The sequence below is a fragment of the Schistocerca cancellata genome, chromosome 9 (genome assembly GCF_023864275.1).
Source record: "Schistocerca cancellata isolate TAMUIC-IGC-003103 chromosome 9, iqSchCanc2.1, whole genome shotgun sequence".
Taxonomy (NCBI): domain Eukaryota; kingdom Metazoa; phylum Arthropoda; class Insecta; order Orthoptera; family Acrididae; genus Schistocerca; species Schistocerca cancellata.
Window position 1 is genome coordinate 401,461,622 of NC_064634.1, and position 13,339 is coordinate 401,474,960.

Sequence of the window (13,339 nt, forward strand, 5' to 3'; positions counted from 1 at the left end):
CTGCAGAATAATACTGCAGCAACAAAACATGAACGAGAGAGAGAGGGGGGGGGGACGAAAATAAAGCTTAAGTCGCGTAGGAAATGCGCCATATACAACAACAAAACACAGTTCTCATACAAGCATCTGCCAACCAAAATGTGTCGAAGGCTTTAGAAGAATATGCAGTGCTTCCTAACAACAAATTGCCTCCGATGAGCGTGACGTGACAGCTGTTTACATTAGATTCATTTGAGCAGTTGCGGGCGGGCTCTTGCGCATGCGCAGTTGAGTTGCGTATGAGTAGTACCTTCTCGCGCTTCTGGCTACAGATGTGTGACTGGGCGCCACTATCTAAATTTCTCCGGTTCGAAATATCGTAGATCTGGGGCTGATGCACAGAGCAGTCTGAGTTGTTGTGGAGAAGTGGGTAGCCCCCACGTGACCTGTGTTTACGTTTAGTGATTTTGCTGTTCCCTCTTTGTTTATTTCTCTCACATTAAATGAAAACGAAACGGATTTCTGTGGCCGAGAGCTACCAAATGAATTAAAATACGTTCGCATAATTATGGAAGGCTAAAATATGTTGTTAGTTTCAGGCTTTATTTCTACCTTTCTGACAGTCAAGCATTAATTGCCTTGCAGAACAATGAAGTTATTTTTGTCGGTTTGCTAAAGAGATTTGGATTTTTTTAATCTTTTGCACAGAGGCAGTGAATTTATTTGAAACGAAGTGTTTAATTTCACACTGTTGGCCAGTTTCTACTGTTCGCTGCATTTCAAGTGCACGTTTTCCATCTTCTAGCTCATATGGTATTATGCCATAATAAAGAACCAAACATGAGATAATACAGTACTGGTACTCAAGAAAATTTACATCTGAATCTGCACATAACGGTTGTGCACTTTAAGCCGAATTATGGATTTTAGTATGGTTCACGAAATTCCGATGCTCTTGAAGTATCCTTTGATGTCTTGTTTCTTTTATGACATAATGCAAGATCTTTTAACGTCCTACACGTATGAAGAAGCGGGCTTCCTGCGTCATCCTAGCTGCACAGGTGCAGTGACGCCTGTTAGCTGGCATTCTTTGGCAACTGCTGAAACGAACCAATTTCTAACAGGTCACGGGAAAATATTGCGAATGGTGGCTTGATAAGTGTTACTTTCAAAGTGAATTTCCTTTTATGCAAGATGAACTATGTGCCAGAAAGTACGATGAATTTCTTAAATCACAGAGCGTTTGACTCTCATTTAAAAATCAACTCTTTGAGGACAACCATCTAGAAGAATTTCCAGCCCAGAAGATTAGACATTTACGTCGTTATTAAAAATTTTACTGGCACATTTGTGTGATGTATCTTAAAGTGTAACACATGCAAAAAGATCAGCATTATATGTGGAAGCTTAGCTTCTCTTGCAGCTTATTGATCTTAGAGACCAACATTATGTATGAAAGCTTTGTTTTTCTTGTAGCAACACTATGTGTATTAATTTAAACAATTAACTTTTTTTGTGTGTTCATGCTCCTTAAGAGTGATCTTGCTGTTGGTTGACTGCATCACGTGTCCTGTGCTGTCATCAGCTGCCGAGATCACGTGACATGAGCCATGACTGGCTTACAAAACCACATCGCAATCTCAATTTTATTGCCTTGGAAAGTAACATGCACTGTTTGGTGGAATTCGAATTTATACCTCCATAACACGAAAAATGCAGCGTACATGTTGCTGCACATCAAAGATCTTTCCAAAACGTGTTTTTTCCCCCCAGGGTTTCGTTTTCTAAAGTGCCGGCAAATTCTAAGTCTGTGTATAAAACCATAAACAATCTAAGGATTGATAAGTATTACAGTGCCGAGGAAAAGTATACTGTCACTTAAAACGGAAAAAGTGTATTTTCACCTGAGAGAAAGTGTATTTTCAACTGGGAAATCCGGGAAAAATCCGGGAATTTTTTTTCCTTGTCCATGTATACACACCCTGATATTTCCATCATAAGTGGGGTTCCTAACTATGTATTCTAGGGAATGCATTTAGTAATTTTTCACAGGATGTCTTGTCACGCCCACATTCTAACCAATGATTCAAACCGAAGAGTAAATTCTGTGCAGTTGAACCTTCATAACTTTACAGCTGAACAGAAAAAGAAGCAGCTGGATGCTGCAGTCTTGTTGAAGTGAAGATTCTTCTGTTGAACTGTCACTATTGATGAAACATAGGTCAGAGACTCTGAGCCAGAGTTCAAATTACAGTTTATTAGTTTTCTGTGACAAATAAATATGACAGAGTCAATTGAAGGCTAAGCATACATGAAGATCATCATGACAGAAAGAATTGCTTGTAAAATAAGTACCACAGCAGCATATTTCTGCAATTTATTTTCCCAAAACATGACCAGTGCTTTAAGGCCAGGCTCTCATCCTTCACAAAAGTTATTGTTGGTGGTGTGGCGATTGCATACTCTAACCTTGTATACCTGTAACACAACCAGTTTGTAGTTGCAACACTTCTTTATTGATTACACATACACATGAATTCATCACCAGTAATAAACAATTAACAGCATTTGCATATCAAGGCCCTCTCCACAATTAGTATTTACAATATTAACCGTCACACTTGTGACAACGTGCCCTTTACGTGCCGGTAACAACAACCAAAATAATAGATGAAATAGATAACGAAATGTTTACAATGTCAGCTATCACCTTTCTCACTCAGTTTTACACTTACTGAAAAGATAAAATTAATTTGATGCTATCTGACCTGAAGGGCACTATTAATTGTTCTGTTTACACTTAGCATTCTACTACACTCAATGTCCAGAAGATTCTAGAATTTGTGCAAGCTTAAGGCAAAATGTCAATTTGATGAACATGTGATGGACGCGAGCAAACGTTAATCTATTACGATTTCACAAACACACGATCCAAAGGGTGAACTTATACTCAACTTTGGCCAGTAGGAAATCTTCTGCCTAAAACAAGCCTCTCGTTGAATGGAATACAGAAATCGCGCGTTAGCGGTGTCCGGATGGCCCTGAGTTCAAATTCTGAGACTTCCGTCACACTGCAAGCTCTCGGGGCGAGGTTTGCTTGCGTTGACCACTATACACGTTTCTGAAAACAGGAAAACATGAGCGGCAGACACACTTAGTATATACAAGTTACACACACACATATATATATATATATATATATACCTAAAAACAAAGATGATGTGACTTACCAAATGAAAGTGCTGGCAGGTCGACAGACACACAAACGGACACAAACATACACACAAAATTCAAGCTTTCGCAACAAACTGTTGCCTCATCAGGAAAGAGGGAAGGAGAGGGAAAGACGAAAGGATGTGGGTTTTAAGGGAGAGGGTAAGGAGTCATTCCAGTCCCGGGAGCGGAAAGACTTACCTTAGGGGGAAAAAAGGACGGGTATACACTCGCACACACACACATATCCATCCACACATATACAGACACAAGCAGACATATTTAAAGACAGGTATACACTTGCACACACACACACATATCCATCCGCATATACACAGACACAAGCAGACACAGCAGCAGGGTCTTTAAATATGTCTGCTTGTGTCTGTATATGTGTGGATGGATATGTGTGTGTGTGCGAGTGTATACCCGTCCTTTTTTCCCCCTATTTGATGCTATCTGACCTGAAGGGCACTATTAATTGTTCTGTTTACACTTAGCATTCTACTACACTCAATGTCCAGAAGATTCTAGAATTTGTGCAAGCTTAAGGCAAAATGTCAATTTGATGAACATGTGATGGACGCGAGCAAACGTTAATCTATTACGATTTCACAAACACACGATCCAAAGGGTGAACTTATACTCAACTTTGGCCAGTAGGAAATCTTCTGCCTAAAACAAGCCTCTCGTTGAATGGAATACAGAAATCGCGCGTTAGCGGTGTCCGGATGGCCCTGAGTTCAAATTCTGAGACTTCCGTCACACTGCAAGCTCGCGGGGCGAGGTTTGCTTGCGTTGACCACTATACACGTTTCTGAAAACAGGAAAACATGAGCGGCAGACACACTTAGTATATACAAGTTACACAAATATATATACCTAAAAACAAAGATGATGTGACTTACCAAATGAAAGTGCTGGCAGGTCGACAGACACACAAACGGACACAAACATACACACAAAATTCAAGCTTTCGCAACAAACTGTTGCCTCATCAGGAAAGAGGGAAGGAGAGGGAAAGACGAAAGGATGTGGGTTTTAAGGGAGAGGGTAAGGAGTCATTCCAGTCCCGGGAGCGGAAAGACTTACCTTAGGGGGAAAAAAGGACGGGTATACACTCGCACACACACACATATCCATCCACACATATACAGACACAAGCAGACATATTTAAAGACAGGTATACACTTGCACACACACACACATATCCATCCGCATATACACAGACACAAGCAGACACAGCAGCAGGGTCTCACCGGAGCAACCTGGCATGGAAGGAGGTCATTAATGTCCCATAAAATGGAGAGAGGAGAGTTCGGAACATAAGCAAATATTAAACGGCTAGGCGCAGTGCCCGTGGACTCATGCCTGGCAGAGTTGAAGGCTTGGTTTAGCCAGGGTAAGGTAGCATTCCAATGTGTAAGTGTTCGTGAATGATAAATGCAGAGAGCAGCCTTCAAATTCCGATTGACACGCTCCGCAAAGGATGCCTTTGGATAATAGGGAGTAGTTGTTATGTGTTTGATCCCATTAGCAAAGCAAAACCCTTTGAACACTTTACATAAGAAGGTGGGAGCATTGTCACTGACTAAGCTTTTCGGAGGCCCAAACCAGGAGATGATCCTAGACAGCTGTTGCACCGTAATTTCGGCACCTCTGAACCATGTGAAACAATTATGGAGGTCTGGTAAAGGTACTGACTCTAACATGACCTTCTGGTTTAAGGAGCGGTAATCAACCACGGCCCGATAGTCACTGCTCTGTCCCTTGGGAACGAAAAAACAGGCGAAGCATAGGGAGAAGTTAGGTACCTAATGGCCCCATCCTGTAACATGTGATCGATCTTCTCATGTAATATTTTCATTTTGGGTGGGGAAAGACAGTAAGTCGCATGGTGCACCGGAACACTATCGGTCAGCAGTATATTATACTTAATTAAATTGCTCATTCCCAGTCTGGTGGTCAGGACCTGGGGATAATCATCCACCAACCACTTCACCTACCGAGCTTGGTCGAGATCTAAGTGAGATACCTCCACCTGCTCTGCATCCTCGGTCACCGTGTGCACCCCACTCACATGATTGCAACTACAAAAGCTAATTTTGCAATCAGGCCGGAACTTGAAATAAAACGTCCCCTCTGATAAGTCTAATACAAACTGTGTTGCCTGAATGAAATCACACCCTAGAATGAGAGGGGTGTTCAATCCATCAGCTATCAGTAATGAGATCGGCCAAGAAAACCCTTGTACAGACACATTAACTCTTACCTCCCCCAAGACAGGCAACTCTTGCCCATTGGCCACATGACATCTGTACTTGCCAGGACAAAGGTTAGAAAATCCCCACAAACGCCTAAACTCCAGGTACCTCAGCTTATCTACCAAAGATTGGGAACTCCCAGAATCGAGCAGGCCACAGATCGGCTCATTTCCCATAGACGCACACACGTAAGGGAAGTGGGAAATGGACGATTACCCCACAAACTGGCAGTCACCCGGCCCTTTCCTAGTCAGCCGCTGCCTCACCCCTCCCCCACTTTGGCATCACTTAGACGCACGTTCACGACACTGTACCAGGTACTCTCAGACAGGGAGCTTGACAGCGGAAACAGCATCGGATGTTAGACACGTTCTGCATAAGGTTCGTCGGCACCTGTGGCTCGTCGATTCGTGGGGAGCGAGTTTCAGAGACTAAGTTTTGTCTCTGTCCATCAGCAAATGTTAAGGCATCCACCATATTAATCAGACTGTGGAGTTGTTGGAAACTACCCGGACTTTCCGCCAAAACTAACTGTATGCGGTATTGCGGGCGAATTCCCTCCAGTATGTGGTTAACACAATCCTGCTCCAAAACAGTTAACCGCAGAGTGATTACTGCTACCCGTATATGCTCAAAATAGTCACTTAAACTTTCATTGCTAGCCTGAACTCGCCACTAAAATTTTTACTCTAGAGCCACCCTCATACGTCTCGACAACCTACTATTAATAACCCGCTGTCAAAGTTGTGTCAACGAACCCTCACCTTGTAAGACTTCTGCCACCAAACTACTAAGCCAGCCTTTCGTCACTGGTTACAAGGCGGCCAGCACAAGGGAATTGGAAACATGCAAGGCATTAGCATTCATCTGCAACTTCACAGTAATCCACAAGAATGACTGAATTTGATCTAAGTTGTTTATAGCTAATTCAGTAATCCCTTGTAACAATCCACGGAGAGGGTGGGGTAGCTTAGAGAGCTGATTTGACAACTACACCTGCGCATCCACTACAGGGTGCATTTGGTGCGCGCTACTATCTGACCCTGCAGTTCGAGTACTCTGTCCGAGAAGATCGCCTCCACTGCCCAAAGATAACACGAGGGCCTGTGAATGCAATGCCTGCAATTTGTCTTTGAGGTGAGCAAATGACTTAAGGACGGGCGGAGCCACGCCTACTGTGGCTAAATCGATAAGACAAGAGTTGTAATGGACTAGGTGGGCCTGAATGCGATACAACTGTTTAGGAGTAGGTGGGTCAAGCTCAAAAAGGGAAATAGTTGCCGCTAATTCAGCCAGGGAAGTAGATAGACGATAAAGAAACTGACTCCGATTGGTGAAAATGTCCTTGGACAACAACACTGGAGCGTCAACTGCGGCATGAAGTCGGGTCGATAAATCGACTATGCTGCCCTCGGTTGACAAGTTGCGTATTCGTAACTCATGCACTCGATGATCCCGACGCAATTATGCGATGCCAGGGTAGATTAGACTGGCCATGGCGACAAGAAAGTGCTGAAAGCAGCAAGTCCACAGTATTAACAAAAGACAAGTCAGAAAAGAGACAAAAGAAACAATATGAGGCGAAGCGTAGCAACTACAAAGAGACAAAAGCCATCAGCAGAAAGAGTGCTCTACTACCATTGGCATGGCGATTGCACACTCTAACCTTATATACCAGTAACACAACCAGTTTGTAGTTGCAAAACTTCTTTATTGATTATACATACACATGAATTCATCACCAGTAATAATCAATTAATAACATTTGCATATCAAAGCCCTCTCCTCAATTAGTATTTACAATATTAACCGTCACACTTGTGACAACGGCCCCTTTACGTGCCAGTAACGGGGACAAATTCAGAGTGTACAATCCCTTTGATGTCAAAAAAAAAAAAAACAGATCAACACTGTTTTCACATTCGATTTAACTTGTTGAGCTTTTTTTGGTCGAGGTGAGCCAGGTGACTTCCATTGTGATGACTGTTGTTTACTTTCTGGATCGTACCCATAGCACCATTACTCATCACCTGTAATGATTTTGTTGAAAAAATGTGGATCATCATTGAACGCGTCCTTCATTTCGAGACAGGCTTGAATGCGACAATCCCTTTGTTCTCCGGTAAGAAGCTTCGGCACGAATTTCGCTGCCACTCTTCGCATCCCCAAATTGATGACCAAGATGCGCTGAATTGAGCTCCAGGACAACCCAGAAAATTTCTCAAGTTGGTCGACGGTCCTACGTCGCCCTTCACTGGTGAGATCACGGATTTTGTTGATGTTGTCTTCACTTCGAGCAGTTGAAGGTCGACCGGAATGGGGCCGATCTTCAACCACTATTTATCCCTTTTTAAACTGAGAAAACCATTCATACACTTGCGTTTTACTAAGAGCATGGTCTTTGTAGGCTGTTTGAATCATCGCAACAGTTTCTTCTGCATTCTTGCCAAGCAAGAAACAAAACTTCACTGCCGCACATTGTTCGTAAGAACTAGCCATTTCCTCGTGTCACGTCTGCACTGTACGCATACTCAAAGAACTTCCAAAGAAGCCACACTTCTCACTGTTCGGTGACGCCGCATGGCATGGCATGGCATGGCATGGAAAGTACTACCTCATACTGCCTATATTTTGGATTAGAATCCATCATACTTTGGGTTATTTCTTAACCTGAAACACCCTGTGTGGGGATGTCATGCTTCTTCTTTGGAAGATCTTCCTACCACTGTTGTTATGAACCACTTGACATATAAACAGAGATGTTGTCTTTGATAGAATAACAAAGTTGGACACTTGTAATACCAACAATTCTTTTCGTGTAAAAAAAATATGGTGATGACTGAGCTTGCATTCGTAAAACAACAGATTATTTACATACTGCTTAATATTTCAGATGATGCTTCTCCAGCGAGTTCTGTCTCGCAGGACACGAGACACATTGCCCAGTCCATCATACCTGGAGCTGTTGCCCACAAACAAGAGGAACTTAGCCAGTTACTTCTGGAACAATGTCACTGAAACTCTTGCAAAAAAGTTGAATCAAGCTGCTGAAGGTATGGTGAAGTTTCAGGTTTTGTTACAGGTAGTAGAAAGGTTCAAAAAACACTGATCATATTCATTTCATGAACTGAAGTTCTTTTCTCTGTTGCAACATAGTATTTATTTAAGTCCTAGATGCATTTTATCTTTTATATAAAAAGCATCTTCAAGGGATTTGTCTCCTGTATCAATATAGTTTTGAAATTTGCTGACAGGTTAAAAGATTCTTGCCAAGAAGTTTCGAATCCGTACAGACTCAATTGCAGCAAGAAAATTCATTCTAGTGTAATACTGTTTTACCTATAATACACATAGATCCAAATAGTTCACCCCGTAATTTACACCTCAATACAATGTTACTTAAAGTTACTTGTCTATCCTGCCAAAATGTGCATTTCGTCTCATCTGATCATTGGTTACAGGGTACACTTCCATTTCACATAAGTGACATGGACATTCACCTTCTAACCTAAGACCAGGTGAGAGAAAGTTCCCCGAGTGCCCCATTCTGCTCTCTCATGATGTCTAATAACTAGATACGGAGTACCCAGCAGTAGGGGCAGCACAATGCACCTAATATGAAAAACATGTTTTTGGGGGTATCCGGATACATTTGATCACATAGTGTAGTTCATGATTTTGCACCACCCCAAAAATGAGCGGTCAGTTGTTAAACTACACTATTGGGCTTTGCTGACATGAAATGTCATAGATCTTATTTATTCACATTACTCAGACATTGTACCATTTTTACATATATCAAAATGTGCATTACCATTAAACACTGACAACTTGTGGACCACAAGTACTTGAACAATTTACCATTTTTAGTCAACTTTATTTGAACAGTTAGATGAACAGAATGAAATATATATAGTTTCTGTGGTAATGTTATGTAGTTATACTTCAGGTAATCCTAGACATACATCGCCATCACTCAGGTTATATCAGCAAAAAATAACCAATAAAAAAGTTGTTTTGGCCAGTGAACTTGTAGATCTACTAATTGTAGTTGTTATTTTCTTCCAAGTTTTGTCATATTATGTGGAACGTATTTAATTTGATATATGTTGTAGAAGTTAGCACCAATCTATACACTATGCAGCTTTGATAGATGAATATAAATATATAACTTTTAAAATTGCATGCAATTCTATTAAAACTGTCTTTCTTCATACATAATATGTCAGTGTTTGTTTATGCTTTTGTAGGTTCCTCATTTCTAAAACAGGCTCTTGAAGGTGAATACCCCAAGTTTCTTCGGCTGTACCTAGATCTGTGCAAGCAACTGCAAACAAATAAAATGAGTGTTATGGATCAGGCTGAGCCTCCTATGATCAGTGAGGTGCCCTCCAAAGGCACAAAATCCACAGTGAGCTTTCCTGTCAAGTAAGTGTCACAATAGCAGCATAGAGCACATGTTATACAAAGAAAACTTTTATACATTTTTGCATGATATTCCTACCATAAATACCTTCCCACAAAGTAAGTTCCACATGTGTTGATATTTTGCACAGAATATAATATTGTGTGTGTTGTTAACTCTGTGTCCACAGGGCACTGTGATATTGTGAGGTGGCTGTTAACACAAAATTCGGTGTTCTCGGATTTGATAGTGTAGCCACTTTGTCAAAGAGCAAGTGATATGGCACAGTAGTTAAGACACTGGAATCATGTCTGGAACGGTGGTGATTCAAATTCCGATACAGCCATACAGATTTAAGTCTTCTATTGTTTTCGTACATAACTTGAGGCAAATGCCAGGATAGTTTCACTGTAAAGTGCACAGCTGACTTCCTTATCCATCTCACTATAATCCGATCTTGTGTTCGATTGATGACCTTATTGTCTTAGCAACATTTAACTTCTAATCAATGTCCCATCCTTTTCCTTCAGGTTGTGACAGACTGTCATCTGTATAAAACTGTCTGTCATTAATACATTTCCTGACAAAAATAATGAAGTATCTTGAAGACGTGGTCAGATATCAGTGTAGATCTGTACATGTAGACACCATTGTATTGGGTATATAAATTATTAGAGTTACAATTCTCTGTGACAGCTAGAATGGCCACTAGACTGCATTTAGTGTTGTAGTATTGTTCATCATTAGTGTTGTTACCAGGCCTGACAGGGTACATAAAGGGTATGAACAGTGCCAGATATTGAGTGATCTGTGTGAAGGACACGTAAATGCCGCATACTTATGTGAGACAGGGTTATCAGCAGTTGACAGAGCTTAAAAGAGACCTCATTGTGGGTATCCATTTGGCCATGTGGTTGAATTGTGCAATATCCAGATTTGTGGGGCATTTGGATGTGAAATTGGATTGATGTTGAACTGCATGGAAATTTCAGGGCAGTGTTAAGGGAGAAATGTGTTGGTGGGAGTGCGTGTGGTTCTCTCCCGAAGATAGGATGGAGGACTATGGCAGCAGAAGGTGGTCATGATGAGGAGATGATAACATCTTTATTAATTTATACAACTTGGACTCCCATTGTAACTGGTCCATTTTGGCTGTGGACAGGCATGGCAGTGAATACAACCCAGCTAGTATAATGCATATGGGCTGGTCCAGGTGGGCTTAAATGCTGCTTTTGCTCAGTGACTTGACAGGAGTTGTGGCAGTGGTGTGTCACACCGAATTATCTAGATTTAAGCCAATGAACAGCTGTATTGGCAGTGGGTCAAACTGCAGTTCTTCCTGGTGACCAGCCTGGTTTCATCACGCAGAGGGCTGTGATGCAAAAATTGTAGAAGTCCATCAAGCTCAAGGGTTGCAGACAGGCCCCTGACTGACTCCATTGTGCGACCTAATTACTATCCTGGCACTCCATCGTTAGCTACAAGTCCCAATTAATGTCCTCCCTTTACAGCAGGCACACTAGTCATCAGTGTTCCAGTCAACCATGACAGGCCACCAGAAGGTAAGATCGCGTTTGTATCTAAAGCTTTTCGTAACCCCTTGAAATCTGTGTGCCATCTGAAAGCAAGTAAAGGAATCTTTACAATGTTCTGTGTCATCCTGCACCATTGATTGGAGACAAACAGTAGTAAGACTAGGGAATTCAGTCCCATATGTAGGTTGCATGGAGAGCTGCATCAAACCAGTCTTTGGACTGAAGACCACAACAACAACAACAACAACAACAACAACAACATGTAGGCTGCCATTAACACCACAACACAAATGTCTATATTTGGAGTGGTGCTGTGACAGGGAAGCATAGACTGCCGATGAATGGCATCACATTATGTTCAGTGAAGAATCATGATCCTGCACTACTCTAGATGACCATTGTTGGCAGATTTAGTGGCAACATGGGAAAAGGTCCCATTCTTCAAATATTTGGAAGAGGTATAGTGGTGTTACTCTTGGCATCATGGTATGGGGAACCATTGGGTGTGACCTCAGGTCATAGCAGGTGGTGACTGAGGGAACCATTTTAGCACAACTGTATATCACAGACATTGTGTGTTCTCGTGTTTCATCTTATGCAACAGTATCATGGTGCTACTTTTCATTAGCACAATGCTTGTCCACACCTGGTATGAGGGGTTTTCCCCACTCGTCTCATCTAGGGTGCCTAAAGGATGCTGCGCTCTTGGAATGCTATACAGCAGTTCAAATAAAACCACATTAATAATTTTATTACAAATAAAGAGAATTGACAATACTTAACCTGAATGTACAACAAGTGTCGCAAGCAATGGGTGACATGCAAACAGTAATGTTCTTGGCTATAGACAATGTCCACTCAAGCAACGGATAGGGATCACTAATAACTGTTCTGTGACTGCTGGGCTACAACTCTACAAATACTGAGCCGATACTGAGCGGTCGAGGCTGTCAGAAGCGGCACTTATATTCTCCTCTTGTTGTGGCTGCTCCTGTCGTGGTGCGGTCCTAATCAGTGAACCATTGGCTGACATCGTTTCACCGCCTTCTCTTCTCTTGTGTTCTTCATCTTTGTTCTGGCACTTGTTGTTACGCCAGAACATTCCTCCCCCCAAAGCAACGGACTATCATTGTGTAGGGAGTGCGACCACGATGGGGGAGGCAGGAGTGTGGGCACATCGCCAGGCTGGATGCTGTGGTTGCAGGGGACATCAAGCTTCCGGCCATACCCCGCCATCCAGCTTCTGCGCTCTGGTGGAAACGTCACCTGAACAACGACCAGAAGAGTACGCGTCCAGCTCCAGCTGCCATGAAGAAGGCGGCACTGCTGCGATGTAGGCAGGTCCCGCTCCATCGGTAGGACGAGGGGAGGTGGAGGAGGTGAAGGCTCCGTCTCCATGGAGTCATCCCACAATATCATGGTGACACTCTCTGGTGGCTGCTGTGGCCATGCTGTTCTCTGGATCCATGAATCTGGGGGAAGAGAGACTGAAAGATCATCATGTACATGACAGAGGTGATGTTGATTTTGATGGCAGCAGTGCAAGCCATATGGACCTGAAAGAAGATACATGCAAACGTCAAGTCGACGGACGATTTTGCCTCACACCCACCATCAGCTGCCGCTAAAAACCCTGTAAAAGACAATATCATGTGGCACAAAATGATACTTGCGGCCTTTGTTTGGAGCCTAATGCTGAGGAGGGTGGAGCAGTGTTCAATGGCGGTGGTCGTGAAACAGTTCTGCCGGCGACTGTCCATCTCGTGGGTGCGAACAATATGAGGCGAGAAACAGTTGAAATGCTTGATCCATGGTGTGTGCAGAGCGAAGATTGGCCATCTGCTGCTTGAAGGTTATGACAAACATTCCGCTTCGCCATTTGACTGTGGGTGCAATGGTGTATGCCATTGCATTCACAAAATGTTTCAAATTCATTTGACTTC

The 13,339-nt window shown here is 42.5% G+C and overlaps 1 protein-coding gene across 1 annotated transcript in view; it reads left to right on the forward strand.

Moving 5' to 3' along the window:
- The window catches only part of LOC126100695 (conserved oligomeric Golgi complex subunit 5), a 146,235-nt gene that overhangs the window by 88,701 nt on the left and 44,195 nt on the right, over nt 1–13,339 (forward strand). The window contains exons 8-9 of the mRNA XM_049911310.1: nt 8,350–8,509; nt 9,707–9,884. Coding sequence (XP_049767267.1) covers nt 8,350–8,509; nt 9,707–9,884 — 338 coding nt within the window. The remainder of the gene's footprint in view (nt 1–8,349; nt 8,510–9,706; nt 9,885–13,339) is intronic.